Raw genomic sequence first — 24,752 nt, 5'->3', positions numbered from 1 at the left:
AACAACTACAGTTCCTAAAACAAAAACTTCTGCGACAACACGTACTGCTACTAATACGACAACTACTGCTCCAACTAAAACAACTACAGCTCCCAATACAACAGCTACAGCTCCAAATACAAAAACTACAGCTCCTACTACAACAACTACAGCTCCAAATACAAAAACTACAGCTCCCAATACAACAACTACAGCTCCCAATACAACAACTACAGCTCCTACTACAACAACTACTGCTCCTAATACAACAATTACAGCTCCTAATACAACAACAACAGCTCCTACTAAAACACCTACAGCTCCTACTAAAATAACTACTGCTCCTACTACAGCAACTACAACTCCTACTACAACAACTACAGCTCCTAAAACAACTACAGCTCCTAAAACAACAACTACTGCTCCTAATACAACAACAACTACAGCTCCTAATACAACAACTACAGTTCCTAATACAACAACAACTACAGCTCCTAATACAACAACAACTACAGCTCCTAAAACAACTACAGCTCCTAATAAAACAACTACAGCTCCTAATACAACAACTACAGCTCCTAAAACAACAACTACTGCTCCCAATACAACAACAACTACAGCTCCTAAAACAACTACAGCTCCTAAAACAACAACTACTGCTCCTAATACAACAACTACACCTCCTAATACAACAACTACTACTCTTACTACAACAACTACTGCTCCTACTCCAACAACTACAGCTCCTACTACAACAACTACAGCTCCTAATACAACAACTACATCTCTTAAAACAACAACTACAGCTCCTAATGCAACAACAACTACAGCTCCTAATACAACAACAACTACTGCTCCTAATATAACAACAACTACAGCTCCTGAAAAAACAACTACAGCTCCTGAAAAAACAACTACAGCTCCAAATACAACAACTACAGTTCCTAAAACAAAAACTTCTGCGACAACAGGTACTGCTACTAATACAACAACTACTGCTCCAACTAAAACAACTACAGCTCCCAATACAACAACTACAGCTCCTACTACAACAGCTACAGCTCCAAATACAAAAACTACAGCTCCTACTACAACAACTACAGCTCCAAATACAACAACTACAGCTCCTACTACAACAACTACAGCTCCAAATACAAAAACTACAGCTCCAAATACAACAACTACAGCTCCTACTACAACAACTACAGCTCCTACTACAACAACTACAGCTCCTACTACAACAACTACAGCTCCAAATACAACAACTACAGCTCCTACTACAACAACTACAGCTCCCAATACAACAACTACAGCTCCTACTACAACAACTACTGCTCCAACTAAAACAACTACAGCTCCCAATACAACAACTACAGCTCCTACTACAACAACTACAGCTCCAAATACAACAACTACAGCTCCTACTACAACAACTACAGCTCCAAATACAACAACTACAGCTCCTACTACAACAACTACAGCTCCTGAAAAAAAACTACAGCTCCTAATACAACAACTACAGTTCCTAAAACAAAAACTTCTGCGACAACAGGTACTGCTCCTAAAACAAAAGATTCTGCTACAACAACTACTGCTCCTAATACAACAATTACAGCTCCTAATACAACAACAACAGCTCCTACTAAAACACCTACAGCTCCTACTAAAACAACTACTGCTCCTACTACAGCAACTACAACTCCTACTACAACAACTACAGCTCCTACTACAACAACTACAGCTCATACGACAACAACTACAGCTCCTACGACAACAACTACTGCTCTGACTAAAAAACTACTGCTCCTACTACAACCACTACAGCTCCTACTAAAACCACTACTGCTCCTACTAATACAACAACTACAGCTCCTACTACAACAACTACAGCTCCTACTACAACAACTACAGCTCCTAATACAATAACAACTACAGCTCCTAATACAATAACAACTACACCTCCTAATACAACAACTACTACTCTTACTACAACAACTATTTCTCTTACTACAACTACTGCTCCTACTCCAACAACTACATCTCTTAAAACAACAACTACAGCTCCCAATACAACAACCACTGCTCCTACTACAACAACTACAGCTCCAAATACTACAACTACTGCTCCTAAAACAAAATATTCTCCTACTACAACAACTACAGCTCCTACTACAACCACTACTGCTTCTACTAAAACAACCACAGCTCCTAATACAACAACAACTACTGCTCCTAATACAACAATTACAGCTCCTAATACAACAACAGCTCCTACTAAAACACCTACAGCTCCTACTAAAACAACTACTGCTCCTACTACAACAACTACAACTCCTACTACACCAACTACAGCTCCTACTACAACAACTACAGCTCCCACGACAACAACTACAGCTCCTACGACAACAACTACAGCTCCGACTAAAAAACTACTGCTGCTACTACAACCACTACAGCTCCTACTACAACCACTACTGCTCCTACTAAAACAACTACTGCCGCTACTACAACCACTACTGCTCCTACTACAACAACTACAACTCCTACTACAACAACTACAGCTCCTAATACAATAACAACTACACCTCCTAATACAACAACTACTACTCTTACTACAACAACTATTTCTCTTACTACAACAACTACTGCTCCTACTCCAACAACTACATCTCTTAAAACAACAACTACAGCTCCCAATACAACAACCACTGCTCCTACTACAACAACTACAGCTCCAAATACTACAACTACTGCTCCTAAAACAAAAGATTCTCCTCCTACAACAACTACAGCTCCTAAAACAACCACTACAGCTCCTACTACAACCACTACTGCTTCTACTAAAACAACCACAGCTCCTAATACAACAACAACTACTGCTCCTAATACAACAATTACAGCTCCTAATACAACAACAGCTCCTACTAAAACACCTACAGCTCCTACTAAAACAACTACAGCTCCTACTACAACAACTACAGCTCCCACGACAACAACTACAGCTCCTACTACAACAACTACAGCTCCCACGACAACAACTACAGCTCCTACGACAACAACTACTGCTCCGACTAAAAAACTACTGCTCTACTACAACCACTACAGCTCCTACTACAACCACAGCTCCTAATAAAACTACAGCTCCTACTACAACAACTACAGCTCCTAATACAACAACAACAGCTCCTACTAAAACACCTACAGCTCCTACTAAAACAACTACTGCTCCTACTACAACAACTACAACTCCTACTACAACAACTACAGCTCCCACGACAACAACTACAGCTCCTACGACAACAACTACTGCTCCGACTAAAAAACTACTGCTCTACTAAAACAACTACAGCTCCTAATAAAACAACCACAGCTCCTAATAAAACTACAGCTCCTAATACAACAACTACACCTCTTAAAACAACAACAACTGCTCCTAATACAACAACAACTACAGCTCCTAAAACAACAACTACAGCTCCTAAAACAACAACTACAGCTCCTAATACAACAACAGCTCCTACTAAAACACCTACAGCTCCTACTAAAACACCTACAGCTCCTACTAAAACAACTACTGCTCCTACAACAACTACAGCTCCTACTACAACAACTACAGCTCCCACGACAACAACTACAGCTCCTAGGACAACAACTACTGCTCCGACTAAAAAACTACTGCTGTACTACAACCACAGCTCCTACTAAAACAACTACAGCTCCTAATAAAACTACAGCTCCTAATACAACAACTACACCTCTTAAAACAACAACTACTGCTCCTAATACAACAACAACTACAGCTCCTAAAACAACAACTACAGCTCCTGAAACAACAACTACAGCTCCTAATACAACAACAACAGCTCCTACTAAAACACCTACAGCTCCTACTAAAACAACTACTGCTCCTACTACAACAACTACAACTCCTACTACAACAACTACAGCTCCCACGACAACAACTACAGCTCCTACGACAACAACTACTGCTCCGACTAAAAAACTACTGCTCTACTAAAACAACTACAGCTCCTAATAAAACAACCACAGCTCCTAATAAAACTACAGCTCCTAATACAACAACTACACCTCTTAAAACAACAACTACTGCTCCTAATACAACAACAACTACAGCTCCTAAAACAACAACTACAGCTCCTGAAACAACAACTACAGCTCCTAATACAACAACAACAGCTCCTACTAAAACACCTACAGCTCCTAATAAAACTACAGCTCCTAATACAACAACTACACCTCTTAAAACAACAACTACTGCTCCTAATACAACAACAACTACAGCTCCTGAAACAACAACTACAGCTCCTAAAACAACAACTACAGCTCCTAATACAACAACAACTACAGCTCCTGAAACAACAACTACAGCTCCTAATACAACAACAACTACAGCTCCTGAAACAACAACTACACCTCCTGAAACAACAACAACAACAGTTCCCAAAACAAAAACGTATGCGACAACAGGTACTGCTACTAATACAACAACTACTGCTACTAATACAACAACTACATCTACTAATACAACAACTACATCTACTAATACAACAACTACTGCTACTAATACAACAACTACTGCTACTAATACAACAACTACATCTACTAATACAACAACTACTGCTCCTAATACAACAACAACTGCTACTAATACAACAACTACTGCTACTAATACAACAACTACTGCTCCTAATACAACAACAACTGCTACTAATACAACAACTACTGCTACTAATACAACAACTACTGCTCCTAATACAACAACAACTGCTACTAATACAACAACTACTGCTACTAATACAACAACTACTGCTACTAATACAACAACTACTGCTACTAATACAACAACTACTGCTACTAATACAACAACTACTGCTACTAATACAACAACTACATCTACTAATACAACAACTACTGCTCCTAATACAACAACAACTGCTACTAATACAACAACGACTGCTACTAATACAACAACTACATCTACTAATACAACAACTACTGCTACTAATAAAACAACTACTGCTACTAATAAAACAACTACATCTACTAATACAACAACTACTGCTACTAATACAACAACTACTGCTACTAATACAACAACTACTGCTACTAATACAACAACTACTGCTACTAATACAACAACTACTGCTACTAATACAACAACTACTGCTACTAATACAACAACTACTGCTACTAATACAACAACTACTGCTACTAATACAACAACTACTGCTACTAATACAACAACTACTGCTACTAATACAACAACTACTGCTACTAATACAACAACTACTGCTACTAATACAACAACTACTGCTACTAATACAACAACTACTGCTACTAATACAACAACTACAGCTCCTAATACAACAACTACTGCTACTAATACAACAACTACTGCTACTAATACAACAACTACAGCTCCTAATACAACAACAACAGCTCCAACTACAACAACGGCTCCTACAACAACAACTACTGCTCCTTCTACAATAAATACAGCTCCTACTACAACTAGTCCTTAAAATATGGCAGTGATTTATCTGCAGGAGTATTTCAACCTCAGATAATATGTCTCCAGCACACGAGTCTGATGTCTGTTAATAAAGCAAAAATCACAGTACTCAATCCAACACTTTCCATTATAAAGGATTCTAAATTAGACCTAGCAGTGTCTCCCTTTGAATCCAATCAAATCAAACTGTATTTAATTATAAACAATAAAGTAAGTAATAATAAATCAATTAAAGAAGTAAAACGGAAACCACCAGGTATGAATCAACACAGGGACAGCAGTCCAGCGACAAACTCCTTATAAAGGATCTATAATCATATAGATAACACACCTTATTAGAAAATGATTGCTATAAAAGTGGAATGTAAAATCAAAGACAAGTGCTGTTCTAGTGGTAGTGCTGCTGCCCGTGGACTACACTTTGACTCCGGGAGGGTTCAAACCCCAACTCCACCACTTCATGTTTACTGTAAACCCCTCTACCTCCCGTCTCATCACTTTTCTCTACCTATCAATAAAACTACAGTTTATGTTTACAAATAACGTGTAAGAAAAAAAACTAAGACAATGGTGCCCACTCACCTCATTCAGTTTGACCTCTTTAATGACAAACTGGTCACCATCTTTGTCAGTAGTTATGACACCATTCTCTACCTTCCTCAGGATAGTGAATCCTTTCTTCTCAAGGACACTGTCTATTCCCCATCTTTGTATTTCTCTATAATACAATATGGTGTCCTTGGTAAATAACTCAAATGTCAAATATTTTATGTACAGTACAATATTTTTAATTAGAAATAAAGAGTTGATTTGTGGCAAGTAAATAGGAATAATAAATTAAACAACTATGTTTTATTTTTAAAATTTTGTTTGTGTGAAAATGTATTGTTCATGAAATACAGGACTTCTCTTTTGAATGTGCATGAGCTTACCTTAGCTTGCCTGTCTTCCTGTAAATATGATCTCTACTCGTCTGAGCCAGAGTGTCACACACAAGAGCATCTATTTACTTTGTGTTAGATCAACACACGTATCAGTGTCAGCTGAGAAAGTGGCAATAGTGGATCAATATTGAAACGATGAAATGGATTAACAAGAATTCAACTATGCCTGCACAGCTCGTGTCAAACTCATTCAATAGAGGACCGAGTATCTGTGGGTTTTCGCTCCTCCCTTGTACTCAGTAAATTATAAAGGACTTCCCACACCTGGTTGTCTACGTCTTAATTGAAAAAAACTTGAACCTGCAGACACTAGGCCCTCCATGGAATGAATTTGACACCCCTGCTGCACACAGAAGTACACGTAAAAGGCTCACGTGACAGCTTGTAAAAACAATGTGTCTGGAGAACTACAGCAGTGGGGGCTGGTGGGAGGAGCTATAGGAGGACGGGCTCATTGTAATAGCTGGAATTGATTAAATGGAATGGAGTCAAACGCGGTTTACATCTGTTTGTTGTGTTTATACCGTTCCTTTTATCCCATTCTAACCATTACAATGACCCCGTCCTCCTATAGCCCTCCACCAGCCTCCACTGAGCAACAGGCAGGCAAAACTTCCACCTGTGCTCTGGAATGTGAAATCATACATTTATAAAAGTCAAACAGACAAATTCAAATCCAACTACAGTGTGAAATAGTTGGAATAATCCATTGTCAAGGCGCTAATTCCGGTTTTAAAGTAAAAAACAAATCCCTTAGTTTCTATTCAATTCTCTACCCTTCTCCCAAAGTTATTTTCTGGCCATACAGCATAATACAAATACACCTGTTTCAGCATTAATCCTTTGTCAGGGTTTGAGTCATCGGCTACATTCTAATTTTCTACCATGCTCCTGAAGTCTGCGCTTCTACAATCCCCATCATGGGGCGTCAGGTAGCCGAGCAGTTAAGAGCATTGAGCCAACAACCAAAAGTCTGCTGGTGCAAAACCCCGAGCTGACAAGGTGAAAAAAATATGCTGATGTGCCCTAAACCCTAATTGCTCCTGTAAGTCACTCTGGATAAGTGTCTGCTAAATGATGTAAAAGGAATGGACCGGTGTGAGGACATGGTGGAAACTCCCTTTAACCACACTTGCAGCAATCTGCACGGAGCAAAAATATAAATGGAACAATTACAAAAATATTACCAATATTACAAATCTGCCGGCCCATCTGCCGGCCCAGACGGCATCCCTAGCCACGTCCTCAGAGCATGTGCAGACCAGCTGGCTGGTGTGTTTACGGACATATTCTATCAATCACTATCTCAGTCTGCTGTTCCCACATGCTTCAAGAGGGCCACCATTGTTCCTGATCCCAAGAAAGCTAAGGTAACTGAACTAAACGACTATCTCCCAATAGCACTCACTTCCATCATCATGAAGTGCTTTGAGAGACTAGTCAAGGATCATATCACCTCCACCCTACCCGACACCCTAGACCCACTCCAATTTGCCTACCGCCCCAATAGGTCCACAAAGACGCAATAGCAATCACAACGCACACTGCCCTAACCCATCTGGACAAGAGGAATACCTAAGTAAGAATGTTGTTCATTGACTACAGCTCAGCATTTAACACCATAGTACCCTCCAAACTCATCATTAAGCTCGAGACCCTGGTTCTCGACACCGCCCTGTGCAGCTGGGTCCTGGACTTTCTGACGGACCGCCCCCAGGTGGTGAGGATAGGAAACAACATCTCCACCTCGCTGATCCTCAACACTGAGGCCCCATATGGGTGCGCTCTCAGCCCTCTCCTGTACTCCCTGTTCACCCATGACTGCACGGCCATGCACGCCTCCAACGCAATCATCAAGTTTGCAGATGACACAACAGTGGTAGTCTTGATTACCAACAACGACGAGACGGCCTACAGGGAGGAGGTGAGGGCCCTCAGAGTGTGGTGTCAGGAAAATAACCTCACACTCAACGTCAACAAAACAAAGGAGATGATCGTGGACTTCAGGAAACAGCAGAGGGAGCAGCCCCCTATCCACATAGATGGGACAGTAGTGGAGAAGGTGGAAAGTTTTAAGTTCCTCGGCATACACATCACGGACAAACTGAAATGGTCCACCCACACAGGCAGCAGCGCCTCTTTAACCTCAGGAGGCTGAATAAATTTGACTTGTCACCAAAAACACTCACAAACTTTTACAGATCCACAATCGAGAGCATCCTGTCGAGCTGTATCACCGGCTGGTACGGCAACTGCTCCACCCACAACCATAAGGCTCTCCAGAGGGTAGTGAGGTCTGCACAACGCATCATCGGGGGCAAACTACCTGCCCTCCATGACACCTACACCACCCAATGTCACAGGAAGGCCAAAAAGATCATCAAGGACAACAACCACCCGAGCCACTGCCTGTTCACCCCGTTATCATCCAGAAGGTGAGGTCAGTACAGGTGCATCAATGCTGGGACTGAGAGACTGAAAAACAGCTTCTATCTCAAAGCCATCAGACTGTTAAACAGCCATCACTAAAATTGAGTGGCTGCTGCCAACATACTGACTCAAATCTCTCGCCACTTTATAAATAAACATTGGATGTAATAAATGTATCACTAGTCACTTTAAACTATGCCACTTTATATAATGTTTACATACCCTACATTACTCATCTCATATGTACAGTATATACTGTACTCTATACCATCTACTCCATCTTGCCTATGCCGTTCGGCCATCACTCAACAGCTCTGGTGGACATTCCTGCAGTCAGCATGCCAATTGCACACTCCCTCGAAACATCTGAGGCATTGACTTGTGTGGCAAAACGGCACACTTTAGAGTGGCAAGGTGCGCCAGTGTTTTTTTCTATTTTTTTGTATTTTTTCCTTCATTTAACTAGGCATGTCAGTTAAGAACACATCTTCATTCACTATATCTCCTCTGAACCCTAAACAAATGTGACGTTATTCTGGGTTGAAATAATACATTGTTCTAACTGTGTTATGTTGAAAAATACATGTAACTCCTTATATAAAAGGAAGAATAATGTTTGACTGTGTTGGTTACATCCATATTGTCCTGTGCTGCACCTGAAAGGAAGATGTTTCCATTGTGAGCCGTGTGAGATGATAAAATAGTCTACTTTGTCCTGGTTGTCAAACCGACACACTAAACAAACATGGACATCACCATCATCACACATGGTTGATGATATTACTAGATATTATCTAGCGTGTCGTTCTGCATTGCATATAATCTGATTGAGCATACAAGCATACACTTATCTAAGTATCTGACTGAACGATGGTAGGCAGAATCAGGCGCGGAAAAATTTACAAACATGGACATCAACTGGTCCTGGTTGTCAAATCACCACACTAAACAAACATGGACATCACCTGGTCCTGGTTGTCAAACCGCCACACTAAACAAACATGGACATCACCTGGTCCTGGTTGTCAAACCGTTTTAAACAAACATGGACATCAACTGGTCCTGGTTGTCAAATCACCACACTAAACAAACATGGACATCACCTGGTCCTGGTTGTCAAACCGCCACACTAAACAAACATGGACATCAACTGGTCCTGGTTGTCAAATCACCACACTAAACAAACATGGACATCAACTGGTCCTGGTTGTCAAACTGCCCCACTAAACAAACATGGACATCAACTGGTCCTGGTTGTCAAATCACCACACTAAACAAACATGGACATCAACTGGTCCTGGTTGTCAAATCACCACACTAAACAAACATGGACATCACCTGGTCCTGGTTGTCAAACCGCCATACTAAACAAACATGGACATCACCTGGTCTTGGTTGTCAAACCGCCACACTAAACAAACATGGACATCAACTGGTCCTGGTTGTCAAACTGCCCCACTAAACAAACATGGACATTTACATTTACATTTAAGTCATTTAGCAGATCTTATCCAGATGATTACAGGTTGTCAAACTGCCACACTAAACAAACATGGACATCAACTGGTCCTGGTTGTCAAACCGCCACACTAAACAAACATGGACATCAACTGGTCCTGGTTGTCAAACCGCCACACTAAACAAACATGGACATCAACTGGTCCTGGTTGTCAAACCACCACACTAAACAAACATGGACATCAACTGGTCCTGGTTGTCAAACCGCCACACTAAACAAACATGGACATCAACTGGTCCTGGTTGTCAAACCGCCACACTAAACAAACATGAACATCAACTGGTCCTGGTTGTCAAACCGCCACACTAAACAAACATGGACATCAACTGGTCTGGTTGTCAAACGCCACACTAAACAAACATGGACATCAACTGGTCCTTTGTCAAAACACTAAACAAACATGAACATCAACTGGTCCTGGTTGTCAAACCGCATCTTTTTTCATGGACAAAACTGGTCCTGGTTGTCAAACCGCCACACTAAACAAACATGGACATCAACTGGTCCTTTGTCAAACCAAAAACAAACATGGACATCAACTGGTCCTGGTTGTCAAACCGCCACACTAAACAAACATGGACATCAACTGGTCCTGGTTGTCAAACCGCCACACTAAACAAACATGGACATCAACTGGTCCTGGTTTTTTCAAACCGCCACACTAAACAAACATGGACATCAACTGGTCCTGGTTGTCAAACCGCCACACTAAACAAACATTCACATCAACTGGTCTGGTTGTCAACCCTAAACAAACATGGACATCAACTGGTCTGGTTGAAATAACTAAACAAACATGGACATTTACATTTACATTTAAGTCATTTATGTCTTAAAACTACATGTAAACTGCCACACTAAACAAAAGGAATCAACTGGTCCTGGTTGGTTACATAAACAAACATGGACATCAACTGTCCTGTTGCTGCACACTAAACAAACATGGAATCATGTCCTGGTTGTCAAACATAAACAAACATGGACATCAACTGGAGATGAAAAACTAAACAAACATTTGGTCCTGGTTGGCAAACCACCACACTAAACAAACATGGACATCACCTGGTCCTGGTTGTCAAATCACCACACTAAACAAACATGGACATCACCTGGTCCTGGTTGTCAAACCGCCACACTAAACAAACATGGACATCAACTGGTCCTGGTTGTCAAACCGCCACACTAAACAAACATGGACATTTACTGGTTTACATTTCAACTGGTCCTGGTTGTCAAACCGCCACACTAAACAAACATGGACATCACCTGGTCCAGGTTGTCAAACTGCCACACTAAACAAACATGGACATCAACTGGTCCTGGTTGTCAAACCGCCACACTAAACAAACATGGACATCAACTGGTCCTGGTTGTCAAACCGCCACACTAAACAAACATGGACATCAACTGGTCCTGGTTGTCAAACCGCCACACTAAACAAACATGGACATCAACTGGTCCTGGTTGTCAAACTGCCACACTAAACAAACATGGACATCAACTGGTCCTGGTTGTCAAACTGCCACACTAAACAAACATGGACATCAACTGGTCCTGGTTGTCAAACCGCCACACTAAACAAACATGGACATTTACATTTACATTTAAGTCATTTAGCAGACGCTCTTATCCAGAGCGACTTACAGGTTGTCAAACTGCCACACTAAACAAACATGGACATCAACTGGTCCTGGTTGTCAAACTGCCACACTAAACAAACATGGACATCAACTGGTCCTGGTTGTCAAACCGCCACACTAAACAAACATGGACATCAACTGGTCCTGGTTGTCAAACCGCCACACTAAACAAACATGGACATCAACTGGTCCTGGTTGTCAAACCACCACACTAAACAAACATGGACATCAACTGGTCCTGGTTGTCAAACCACCACACTAAACAAACATGGACATCAACTGGTCCTGGTTGTCAAACCGCCACACTAAACAAACATGGACATCAACTGGTCCTGGTTGTCAAACCGCCACACTAAACAAACATGAACATCAACTGGTCCGAGAGAGAAACACACAATTCCTTGCTCTTTTTTATTCATTTTATTGACCGTCTGTAAAGAATTTGCAGCTCTTATAAACAGTGTCTGCTGGATGGTTGTGATATATTAGTATTGCCCTTTAAGATTTGGTAAGATAATTTGCTTGAATATTCATTTAGTAGCAATTAAAATGTAGGTCAGTGATTTTATGGAAAAAAAATCCCATCTTTAAATGTTTAAATTTCACATATTATAACACTGTTTGCATCACAGGAAATATCAACTCAAGGTCCAGAGGTGGTTGTTGCAATACAGTCTTCTATACCATTACCTCCACTGTTTGGTTCCCCACTGTGCCAGTCCAGATATGTCAGTGGCTCGTCATTCAAATCTACCCAAACACCCTCTGTTTTCCTGTCTGTTGCTCCCAGGAAACCATAAGAAGCACCAACAATGAATTTGGAAAGCGCTTGGTTCTCCACATCATTCCTTGGCATGACCAGCGTCGCACCAACGTTGTTGCAGAACTTCAAACCTTCATCGAAACTCCCCAGCACTCCATTGGACACTAAATATTTGTCCCCTGCCTTCTGGAAGACCCTGAAGCTTGCAGCTTGAAATAAATCATGTCATTCTTTCTGTTAGTCATACCGACCGATTTCCTTGTTGAATGTGGATGTAAATGTGAAACACACTGAGTGTACAGAACATTAGGAACTCCTGCTCTTTCCATGATATAGACTGACCAGGTGAATCCAGGTGAAAGCTATGATCAAATAAATGAATGGGAGGTGACAGGTTAAAGAATAACAGGTTAAAGAATAATTTGAGACATGGATTGTGTATGTGTGCCATTCAGAAGGTGAATAGTCAAGACAAACAATTTAAGTGCCTTTGAACGGAGTATGGTAGTAGGTGCCAGGCACACTGGTTTGAGTGTGTCAATAACTGCAATGCTGCTGGGTCTTTCACACTCAATAGTTTCCTGTGTGTATCAAGAATGGTCCACCACCCAAAGGACATCTAGTCAACTTCACACTGTGGGAAGCATTGGAGTCAACATGGGCCAGAATCCCTGTGGAATGCTTTCGACACCTTGTGGAGTCCATGTCCCGACGAATTGAGGCTGTTCTGAGGGCAAAAGGGGTGCAACTCAATATTAGGAAGGTGTTCCTAATATTTTGTACACTCAGTGTATATATCTTTTGAAAAACATTTACAATTTATAATTTAAAAAAAAACATTTTTCAAAAGAGAAAGTCATACCCTTCTCAAGATTAGCCTGTCTGGCTTTGAGCTGTTGGATCTCAGCGAGTAAATGGCTGATCACACTGTTGCCTCCTGCATCTGAAAAAACATGATACATTTCTCTATCACTGTCTATGTTCTGGATTGCACCTCAACAAGTACTATCCCAACAGGTCAAGGACTGTTGATTACCTCCTGGCTCCCCTATCTCCCCCTTAGGTCCAGCTGGCCCCACATCACCAGGGGGTCCCTGTACCCCTATTCCTCCTAGAATAACATAGAACAACATACATTTAATTTTGTACAGATCATTCCTCAAAAATGTTATTTTTTTGTATTGGGAACTGTGCCATGCCTTGATGCTAGATAACACATCCTTCAATGTCCCCTACCAGGGTGTCCTTTCTCTCCCTTGGGTCCTGTGACTCCGTCATGCCCGTCCCTCCCATCTCTCCCAGGCAGACCGTTATGACCAGGTATGCCAGGGACACCGGGATAAGCTGGGCAGCTCGGGCTGGAAGTGTGAGGGGGAGGGGTTTGCTTTTGGGCTTCACTTGGCAGGAACACAGTCAATTGTGAGTTCAGCAGAATGCTGAGAAACAACCGGGGCATCGCCATCTAGTGGTCTCTGAGGAGAACAGGCTCAGAGTCATTGGGATTGCATGGTGGAGGTAAATCAACCCAACCTCTTGCCTGCAAAAAGGCTATTTAGACACTCCTGGTACAAACAATATTTAATTTCAGAATTTGATAAAATTATGTTAAGGTTAGGGTTAGTTTCAGGGTTACATTTTGCAGGTCAGGAATGTCCTTATAGCCTCTCCTTCTTGCCTGCAGAAATATGCACTGGGCCATAGGATTTCTGCAGCACCCCCACAAAAAATGGAGTATTGTTTTATTTATTGATAAAAAATACAAAACATCTGACACTTATTTTTCTCACAAACGTAGTGCACTGGGCCTATACTAGTTCAGTATTAGTGGACAGATGATAGCCTTTGATGTACATTTGACAAAAGCTGGATCCCTTCTAGCCATGACCCTTTTGGAGAGTGACCAATTTTTTTGTCAAACATTTTAGGTCTGGAAGAAAACTAACAAATGTAGATATTTTAGCTCAGCGTTTCTCAAACTCTGTCCTCGTAACCCAAAACGGTTGTATATTTTGCTTTTTGCCCTAGCACTACACAGCTGATTCAAATAATCATCCATCTTTGATCATTTGAATCAGCTGAATCAGCTGCGTAGCAAAAACCAAAACGTGCACCCCTCGGTGTCTAAAGGACCAGACCTAAATGTTTTACTTCTGATGTGATTCAAGCATTGACAAGGACTCACAACATTCAGTATTTATTTTCTCTCACAAATTGTAATTTTGATAGTGAAAAACAAAGAAAATCTAAAACCAGGAAAAATAAATACATTTTGAAAACATAATTTGGAAAAATCTAAAACAGAATTTGGGGGACCCACCTTAGCATGGTTTATTAACCATTATTTTACCAGGTATATTGACAGAAAACAGTGTATTACTTTATCTTGTACATTAAGGACTTGGGGAAGAGTTTCACAGGAGAGAAGAAGAGAAGGATGTTCCTATTTGAAAGCTAGAATAAAATGAGTAGCTTAAGACACATTTTTTTAAAGTAGCTCTCGAGCTGGAAAGGTTGGAGTCCCCTGCCTTACATTGATGCCTTTTTTGCAAATCCAATCACTTTTCCACATCAAATCAAATCAAATCAAAGTTTATTTGTCACGTGCGCTGAACACAACAGGTGAACAGTGAAATACTTACTTACAGGCTCTACCCAACAGTGCAAAAAAAAGGCATTAGGTGAACAGTAGGTAAGTAATCAGTTTTCCACATTGATTTAACATCATCACAGATTCTTTGGGGTTAAAATGAAAGTTGATTCAACCAAGTTGACTTGCTCCCCCAGTGGGCACAATTTCTGTAGATAAAAAAAAAAACTATCAGCTTGGATCCATATAACACACAGTTCAGTCTCGTACTAGATAGAAATGAAGTGTGGGCTGGTTTAGAGCTTCTCCTGACATATTGATTGGTCCCCTACAACCGCTCTCGACACTGCAGACTTCTTTGTTGGTTTTGGGTCGAATTTAGGCATAACAGCGTCCTCTTCTGTGTTAAGGAAACACTAAAAAGACAAAAGTAAGACAATTCACACACCTGTGCAGCGCAGAAGTTCATGTTAGAAAAGTAAATATGATTGGTTGAATGTGTTTCAGTTAACTTAATGTGTCTTCAGATTTCATAACTCCCTTTTACTAAAGGAATCATCATGAAAAAACCATGAGATATGTTAGCGATAGTGATGTTATTATTGTGCAGCGTAGGCGTTCTATTGTCTCCTGAGGTTGCAAAGCAATTCGAATGTTGATCTAGTGCCCATCGTTTATGAATGTTTCAACCACTGTTTTTGCCGTTTCAGAGAGCACAAAAAACTACACTAACCATGAGCCTTTTAGCGTTTCTGATGCCACAGAAACAGACCCGGAGTCTGTTCCAACGTGTCCACCTGCGAATCAGAGGCCATGATTGTGCTCGCGTTGTGGGTGTGGCAGAGAAGCAACCTTTCTTTACGTGCAATTAACATAACCTATATTAATATGCAATACCTTTTCTCCCGACAGTAGAAGAACTGACTGCATGAAACAGAAGCTTCGTCACTTCTCACAGTGAGGCTTGCTCACTAAAGGCACATGTTTTATTAGTATTCTACATAACATTTAACATAATAACAGAACCTAATACAAAATCATATAGTATAAACTGGGTGGTTTGAGCCCTGAATGCTGATTGGCTGACAGCCGTGGTATTTTGGTGATATACCACACCTCCTCTGGCCTTATTGCTTAAGTATAACGTTACTCTTAGACCAAAAACACATTTTAGGACAGGGGTGTCCAGAGTCATTTTGCCCTGGGGGATATGTTCGGTCTTCAACGAGGTCCAGACGGCTGCACTGAAAATGGGTTATTTCCTTGCATTCCAAATCTGCTAAAAAATTGTCCTCTGACCATAGCTTAGGGTTATTTTCGATGAACCCCAACTGTCTAGTGATTATTAGCGAGCTGGACAGTCAAGACACTGTATGAATAGAGGGCGATCAACATTTCCACACAGTTTTGATTTGGTTTGAATAATTGTATTATGTTGAGTATATTGAGTTTGTTTTTTCAAATTGTATTTGTCAGAAGCTTCATAAACAACAGGAGTAGACTAACAGTAAAATGCTTACTTCGAATCCAATTTTATTTGTCATGTGTGCCGAATACAACAGGTGTAGACCTTACCGTGAAACGCTAAATTACAAGCCCTTAACCAACAACGCAGTTCAAGAAATAGAGTTAAGAAAATATTTACTAAATAAACTAAAGTAAAAAATTAAATAAAAAAAGTAACACAATAAAATTAAATAACAATAACAAGGCTATTTGCAGGGGGTATCGGTACCGAGTCAATATGCAGGGGTATAGGTTATTCAAGGTAGTTTGTAAAGTGACTATGCATAGATTATAAACAGCGAGCAGCAGCTGTCCAGTGACCATTTCATGCAACCGGTCAGGATGCTCACAATGGTGCAGCTGTAGAACTTTTTGAGGATCTGGGGACCCATGCTAAATATTTTCAGTCTCCTGAGTGGCACAGTGGTCTAAGGCATTGCATCACAGTGCTAGAGGTGTCACCACAGACACCCTGACCGGTTGCATCACTGTCTGGTATGGCAACTGCTCTGCATTTGACCGTAAGACGCTACAGAGGGTAGTGTGTACGGCCCATTACATCACTGGGGCCAAGCTTCCGGACATCCAGGACCTATATAATAGGCGGTGTCAGAGGATTAACCCAGTCACCGTGATTGGGAGTCCCATAAGGCAGCGCACAATTGGCCCAGCGTCGTCCGGGGTAGGCCAGTCATTGTAAATAAGAATTTGTTCTTAACTGACTTGCATAGTTCAATAAAGGTTCAATGTAAAAATGAAAGATGTATGAGTCCAAAAATTGATGTAGCAACTGGAGAAGGCTTGTTTAGCGTCAGTCAGCCACAGCTGAAACATCCCTCTGTAATAAATATAGCAGAAGCATTGTCCAATCATATATACAAATCTTACTTACCTTTGTGGTAGTTCTCTATATGAAGCAGGATGAGTACACAGATCAATAGTTGCTGTTACAGTAAAGAGACTGAGCTCTGTTTATGAATATTTACAGTGTACACCGGTTTATAGTCTTCTACTTTATAGTAGACTTGATACCTAATCAGTACACAGATCAATAGTTGCTGTTACAGTACACACAGTATATTGTCCTCTGTGCTAATGTATAACTTCTACAACTTTATGGTTGGGACTTGATAACTAGCTCTTTTATGTCAGGGGCATAATCTTCCCAACAATCAGTTTAACAACCATTACAAGGAAACGCTACAAAGTGACCTAAAAACAAAGGATCTTTGCTCTCTGAAATAAAATATCATATTATTATGGCCCTGACACACTTCTAGGAACCCAGCAGTCACCATGATCTACATATTACTCTCTGTAGATCATAGAGGAATTGACCCAGATGGTGCAGAATCATTATTTTCTGGTAAACATGAACAGATGCCAATAAATCAAGACAAGGGAGCAATCCACTGGACACGGTGTCACGTTCTGACCTTTATTTCCTTTGTTTTGTATTTATTTAGTATGGTCAGGGCGTGAGTTGGGTGGGCAGTCTATGTTTGTTTTTCTATGTTTTGTGGTAGTTCTATGTTTCGGCCTAGTATGGTTCTCAATCAGAGGCAGGTGTCATTAGTTGTCTCTGATTGAGAATCATATTTAGGTAGCCTGGGTTTCACTGTGTGTTTGTGGGTGATTGTTCCTGTCTCTGTGTTTTGCACCAGATAGGGCTGTTTTTTTGTTTTCCACGTTTATTGTTTTGTAGTGTTCATGTTTATCTGTTTTTATGAAACATGAATCAATATAACCACGCTGCGTTTTGGTCCGCCTCTACTTCTCCACAGGAAAACCCTGACACACGGACGTCAATCCAACTTTGGTTCAACGTCATTTCATTGAAATGAAGTGGAAACAGTGTTGATTTAACCAGTGCCCAGTGGGAATCTAATTGTAATCTTAATCTACACATTTTTAAGGCCTATGTTAGTTTGTAAGATGAGTCAAAAGTCCTGCATCGTAGGAAGTGTACAGTATGACATACAAACACATTTGATTTGACAATATCTCAGATTTATTCCGCCATATTTCGAGTTGAAATCCATATTTTATGTCACACAACATTCATATGCTAACTCTGGAATCATTTGACAATCTCTCAAATGTGTTTATTGTCCGTTAATCAGTTCCTTTAAAACATTACAGAGCATTTCTCAGAAAGTGTTTGGACAGAGTCTTTTATATCACACTACTTTCACAAACAAACTCTTATTGCAGAATAGTTATTTTCAGACAAAATTTGTCATCATTTATTTTTAGTTCTACTAATTTGAACATTGTATTTTACCCATGTAAATGTGCTGACATACAGTATGGCTAAATCCCAAATGGCACCCTAATCCCAATATATAGCACTACTTTGTCCCAGAGATGTATGGAATAGTGTGCCATTTGAAACACATTCCATTTTTGTTTTCATGGGATTTATCCTTATGTTCTGAAAAGCAGGAAGCCCCTGAATGTGCTGCGGTTTTGGAAGTCTGCAAATATGTGTGAATGAGCATGAAGAGTCATGTAGACATGGTCTCCCTGTTCTAGATGTAGTGTCCCTCCATTACCAGAGCTATCAGAGCTGTCATGCTCTGAATGATGATCACACGCAGACAACATGCGTACATTATTCCTAAACAGACTTACACAGACGTTGTGCTGGCTATTGGCAAATGATGAGAAGCTGAAGTAGTAGACTCCTTTCACTGGCGCACTGAAGACACCTGAAGAGGAGTAGCAGGGAGAGATCAGTACTATAATACTATACATACATTGAAGACACCTCTAGAGGAGTAGTAGGGAGAGATCAGTACTATAATACTATACATACATTGGACACCTCTAGAGGAGAGATCAGTACTATAATACTATACATACAAGACACCTCTAGAAGACACTATAATACTCTAAGAGGAGTAGTAGCAGGGAGAGATCAGTACTATAATACTATAAATACATTGAAGACACCTGAAGAGGAGTAGCAGGGAGAGATCAGTACTATAATACTATAAATACATTGAAGACACCTGAAGAGGAGTAGCAGGGAGAGACCAGTACTATAATACTATAAATATTGAAGACACCTTGAAGACACCTGAAAAGGAGTAGCAGGGAGAGATCAGTACTATAATACTATAAATACATTGAAGACACCTCTAGAGGAGTAGCAGGGAGAGATCAGTACTATAATACTATAAATACATTGAAGACACCTGAAAAGGAGTAGCATGGATATATATATATACCATAATACTATAATCTTAGAAATACATTGAAGACACCTGAAAAGGAGTAGCATGGATATATATATATACCATAATACTATAATCTTAGAAATACATTGAAGACACCTGTAGAGAAGTAGCAGGAAGAGATATATACTATAATAATATAATCTTGTAAATACATTGAAGACACCTGTAGAGAAGTAGCAGGGAGACACCCTTATCAGAGGAGAGACTAGATCAGAAGCAACTAAAACAAGAAATATACATTGTACTGTCCATGAATATGTGCAATAAAACTACTACTTTGCTACTGAGGTGAGCCTTTTAGATTGGTCATTCACCCTTTTAACTTTGTGGGGACTTGTAAATGAGTGGACACTTCAGGAGGAAGGAGAGATTATTGGGAGAAAGCCACTCTTATAGTTCTTCCATCCTGTCTTCCAACTCTTTACCTGATCCAGGGTTGTAAGCATTGCCAACGTTTGTGAAGACATTGCTGAATGCCAAGTTGGTCTCTCTCTCAGAGGGCGGTATATGGCCATCTCCTCCTAGTGCTGCCGTAAAAGCAATCTTTGTTCCGTCTATGAGAAATCGTACATTACAACTTCACAACAAAGAACAGGGCATGTATACGATTTCACACACTGTTTTCCAGTAGTTTCGGCTAAATCAATTTGTTAACCACATTGTAATTGTTATCTATTTAGCATTATCTACCTTCACTCTGTCTCCTCAGTTCGTCCAGCAGGATTTGCTGTTGCTCCACTCTGAACTCAGTGGCGTTGACTCTAAATGACAATACTTGAAGCTTCCTCTCCTGTACTGGAAAACAGGAATTTAAACTAATATTAAGACCAAAAACAGATCAACTATTCCTTGTTGACCTTAGCGATGATGTCACTTCACACCATAGTTACTTTACCAATCCAGACAGAATACAAATGTAAATCACCGTCATTCTCTCTCTTCATGCTCTTCATCAGGCTCTCACTGGTGCTCAGCTTGGTGTCCATGACTCTGAGCTGGGCTGCTTGAACTATTAAACACAAAAACTGTCTTAAGTTAGGAAGGTCTGAAGACAAAAATAAAGAAAATTCACCTGAGCAAAACAAGGCCTATAACTTCACTCATGCTCTACCAAGGTTTCCCAACAGAGTTTTGACCTACTACTGGTAGCTGTGCTGGCCTATTGTACTTCAAACATCATGTAGGCAGGTTGCTTGGGCATTACAACTTGTCAAACAGCCTAATTCATAATCTTAGTTGTTAAAATGTTTTTTTTGGTATTCTAAAGATTTAAATATATTAACAAAAAAAGTAAGTTATTAGATTTAGATTACATCCAGTTTCTCTCTGTAGAAGAGCAACAATAGCCTCCATGTTACTCAATTCTTCCACCTGGTTCTCTGCAGTGGTCAGTCTGGCCTCCATGGCTCCCAGATGCCTAAGAAGGTTACACATGTCTGGCTGGCAGCTACCGTTTGACTCTGCTAGGGATGGTGCTTGATTCTGTTTGATAATAACTTCACTTTCTATGTCCTGGTCCTGTTCAGCGTGTTGGTTGTGAGTCTTGTATTCATTCTCTACGTCCTGTCCCTGTTCAGGCTGAATCTGTACCATGATGTCATTGAGGTTGTCTTCTACAGCATCTTCACTGAGAGTCCCAGACAGACACAGCAGCAGCAGGGTCAGAGTCAGTCCCCCCATTCTTCAACTGGATAGCCTATACTTGCAGTCCTCTTTAGTTCAATGTGTGCAGTCGTTTTATGATAGCGTCAGGGTTAAACATTAGTCATGATTTGTAAGGAAAATCTGCAAATGTAGACATAAGGTTATTTTATGATGTAGTCCTGTGAGATAAAATTATGTTTACCAGGAAACTGAAACATGTTTACAATTTACATATCTAATGTGAATTCAAGGTGACCTCAATCCTACGCGTTTACTGGCATCATTCAGAGTTTATGGTCTGTTGTCTGGGAACCCAGAAACAAACCTTGTGTGCGCTGCTACCTGATTTACATGTCAGTTTGTCTCAACTATAATGATACGTGTACACTTTCAATTGCTTTTCATGATTATATTGACTGTATTGCTCATATGTTTCACTATGTTGAAATGTGTATTATTTTGCCGGTGAATCGCTGAAAACTATAGAAAACAACTTTTGTCATGTTTGTTTCTTTTTCATAATGTCTCTGAAATACAATTTAATTGATCTGGTTTTAATGTCCTGATCATTGGCGACCACAGGAGGTCGCTGTTACACTGGAAAAGGTGGCTGTGGGTGAGAAATGTACATGATGTCCTGATTATTGCTGGCCACAGGAGGTCACTGTTACATTGGAAAAGGTGGCTGTGGGTGAGAAATGGGACAAATCAGTAGAACTACATAACATTGTTGCAATTATATTCCCATTCATTCATAATTTTGTATATTATAAACTTGCTATGAAATATTATCTTTAAAAATATATATATATTTTTGTTTGATGGTTTAGGAAGAGGTAGGCCTATAGGTGTGACAATGTGGACTGCAGAGTATTACATTTTATTCAGATAAGACTTGTTTTTAAACCAATTTACTTTTTGTATTAACTCAATTGTAGATTCAGAACATGACCAAGTATGTGGACACCTGCACGTCGAACATCTAATTCCAAAATCATGGGCATTAAAATGGAGTTGATCTCTCCATTGTTGCTACAACAGCCTCCACTCTTCTGGGAAGGCTTTCCACCATGTAGGAACATTGCTGTGGGGACTTGCTTCCATTCAGCCACAAAAGCATTAGTGAGGTCGGGCACTGATGTTGGGCGATTAGGCCCGCAGTCAGCTTCACAATTCATCCCAAAGGTGTTCGATGGGGTTGAGGTCAGGGCTCTTTGTAGGCCAGTCAAGTTGTTCCACACTGATCTTGACAAACCATTTCTGTATGGATCTCGATCTGTGCACCGGGGCATTGTCATGATGGAACATGCCCAATCTGTTGCCACAAAGTTAGAAGCAGAGAATTGTCTAGAATGTCATTGTACGCTGTAACATTAAGATATCCATTCACTGGAACGAAGGGGCCTCGGCCACGCCATGAAAAACAGCCCCAAAACAATATTATTCCACCACCAAACTTTACAGTTGGCCCTATGCATTCAGGTAGGTAGCGTTCTCCTGGCATCCGCCAAATACAGATTCGTCAGTCGGACTGATTCATCTACTTCTCCAGAGTCCAATGGCAGCGAGCTTTAAGCCACTCCAGCCGGCGCTTGACATTGTGCATTGTGATCTTTGGCTTGTGTGCAGCTACCCGGCCATAGAAACCCATTTCATGAAGCTTCCAACTAGCAGCTCTTGTGCTTATGTTGCTTCCAGAGGCAGTTTGGAACTCAGTAGTGAGTGTTGTAACCGAGGACAAAATATTTTTACTTGCTTCACCACTCTGTTGTCCTGTTCTGTGAGCTTGTGTGGCCTACCACTTCGCGGCTGAGCCATGGTCGCTCCTAGAACTTTCCACTTCACAATAACAGCACTTACAGTTGACCAGGGCAGCTCTAGCAGGTTAGAAAGGAAAGAAACTGACTTGTTGGAAAGGTGGCATTCTATGAAATTCACTGAGCTCTTCAGTAAGGCCATTCTACTGCCAATGTTTGTCTGGAGATTTCATGGCTGTGTGTTCGATTATATACACCTGTCAGCAACTGGTGTGGCTGAAATAGCAGAATCCACTCATTTAATCCACTAATTTATATATATACTTTTATATGAACAGAATGTTGAATAAGGAATAAGCGGTAGGGCTGTAAAGACAACATGATTCTCTGTGAAAGAAGAAAATATAGACGCGTGTCCTTGAAGTTTGCAGTCGTGTCTAAAAAAAATACAATTTTACCTTTTAGTGTTGGGATCATCAACTAGATTCAGCCGCGACTGATTTTTGTTGTTGTTGAGAGGATGGTCGGGGGCCGGAACATATTTACTAATCATTTGTAGACTGCAAATTGACCACAAGAAGCCCAAACAGTAATCATGTTTGACTAAAACATAATAATTTCAAGCCTTGCTTACATTTTTTTTTACCATCTTTTATGTCCAACAATTTACTCAGAGAACTTGGGGGTCAAAAAACTCACCCGCAGGCCACCATTTGGGGAACCCTGCTTTAATGTGGGTAATCTCGTTTTCACAAATCGCTGCCAGGAGTCGATTGATGCACCAGTGCATCTAATGAATTAACATAATTTACAAAATCCCCATCCAAATCTTTCTGCTAAATATGGCTACTTCTCAATCCACCGCATCCGCCTATGCCAGCCTTCTGTATCTGCAGTGGAAGGTGGTATAGCCACAGAGTTGTTGTCTGTTTGTCAGACCAGGAGACATCTCAAAAATCATTCATCGGTTTGGCATGCAAAACTAATATTGAAAGATGAGTCTCTAGCGAAGATAGTGTTCTCCTTTTTGCTCGACAACCCCAGCAAGCCTCAGCACTGTCTGAAGTCTGTACCGCCCATGTGGTTCTGTCTGTAGCATCCGAACCGTTTGGGCTACAAACTAAGACCCCACTTTGGAAAGGGGAGAATCTCAGGAACAAAAGTGTCTCTATCTGAATATAACCCGGTTCAAAAAAATGAATGCAAGT

At 40.6% G+C, this 24,752-nt stretch overlaps 3 protein-coding genes across 6 annotated transcripts in view; 1 reads left to right on the top strand and 2 right to left on the bottom strand.

The window, feature by feature from the left end:
* The window catches only part of LOC124008752 (putative ferric-chelate reductase 1), a 32,844-nt gene extending 19,491 nt beyond the window's left edge, over positions 1–13,353 (top strand). Inside the window, exon 5 of the mRNA XM_046320280.1 lies at positions 12,836–13,353. Coding sequence (XP_046176236.1) covers positions 12,836–12,845 — 10 coding nt within the window. The 3' untranslated portion in view covers positions 12,846–13,353. The remainder of the gene's footprint in view (positions 1–12,835) is intronic.
* On the bottom strand, positions 12,451–18,335 carry LOC124008750 (mannose-binding protein C-like). Of its 4 annotated transcripts, none has more exons than XM_046320278.1 (5): positions 17,794–18,335; positions 14,045–15,811; positions 13,845–13,919; positions 13,671–13,751; positions 12,451–13,017 (listed from the first exon to the last, which is right to left on the bottom strand). In XM_046320278.1, the coding sequence occupies exons 2-5, from the start codon at positions 14,268–14,270 to the stop codon at positions 12,689–12,691; spliced, it is 711 nt and encodes a 236-aa protein (XP_046176234.1). In that variant the 5' UTR covers positions 14,271–15,811; positions 17,794–18,335; the 3' UTR covers positions 12,451–12,688. The 4 variants fall into 4 exon arrangements, with proteins under 4 accessions (XP_046176234.1, XP_046176233.1, XP_046176235.1 ...); XM_046320277.1 differs by having other exon boundaries at positions 14,045–14,280; positions 17,794–18,333; XM_046320279.1 differs by lacking the exon at positions 17,794–18,335 and having other exon boundaries at positions 14,045–14,280; positions 15,448–16,974.
* A 554-nt stretch (positions 18,336–18,889) lies between these two features.
* On the bottom strand, positions 18,890–21,855 carry LOC124008543. The gene is made up of 5 exons (XM_046319898.1): positions 21,457–21,855; positions 21,069–21,152; positions 20,834–20,938; positions 20,569–20,697; positions 18,890–19,612 (listed from the first exon to the last, which is right to left on the bottom strand). The coding sequence occupies exons 1-5, from the start codon at positions 21,821–21,823 to the stop codon at positions 19,329–19,331; spliced, it is 969 nt and encodes a 322-aa protein (XP_046175854.1). The 5' UTR covers positions 21,824–21,855; the 3' UTR covers positions 18,890–19,328.
* Positions 21,856–24,752: the final 2,897 nt, after the last annotated feature.

This window comes from Oncorhynchus gorbuscha, linkage group LG21 (genome assembly GCF_021184085.1).
Source record: "Oncorhynchus gorbuscha isolate QuinsamMale2020 ecotype Even-year linkage group LG21, OgorEven_v1.0, whole genome shotgun sequence".
Classification (NCBI taxonomy): Eukaryota; Metazoa; Chordata; class Actinopteri; order Salmoniformes; family Salmonidae; genus Oncorhynchus; species Oncorhynchus gorbuscha.
The sequence above is the reverse complement of the archived record's forward strand: the minus strand, read 5'-3'. Positions and strand labels throughout refer to the sequence as shown.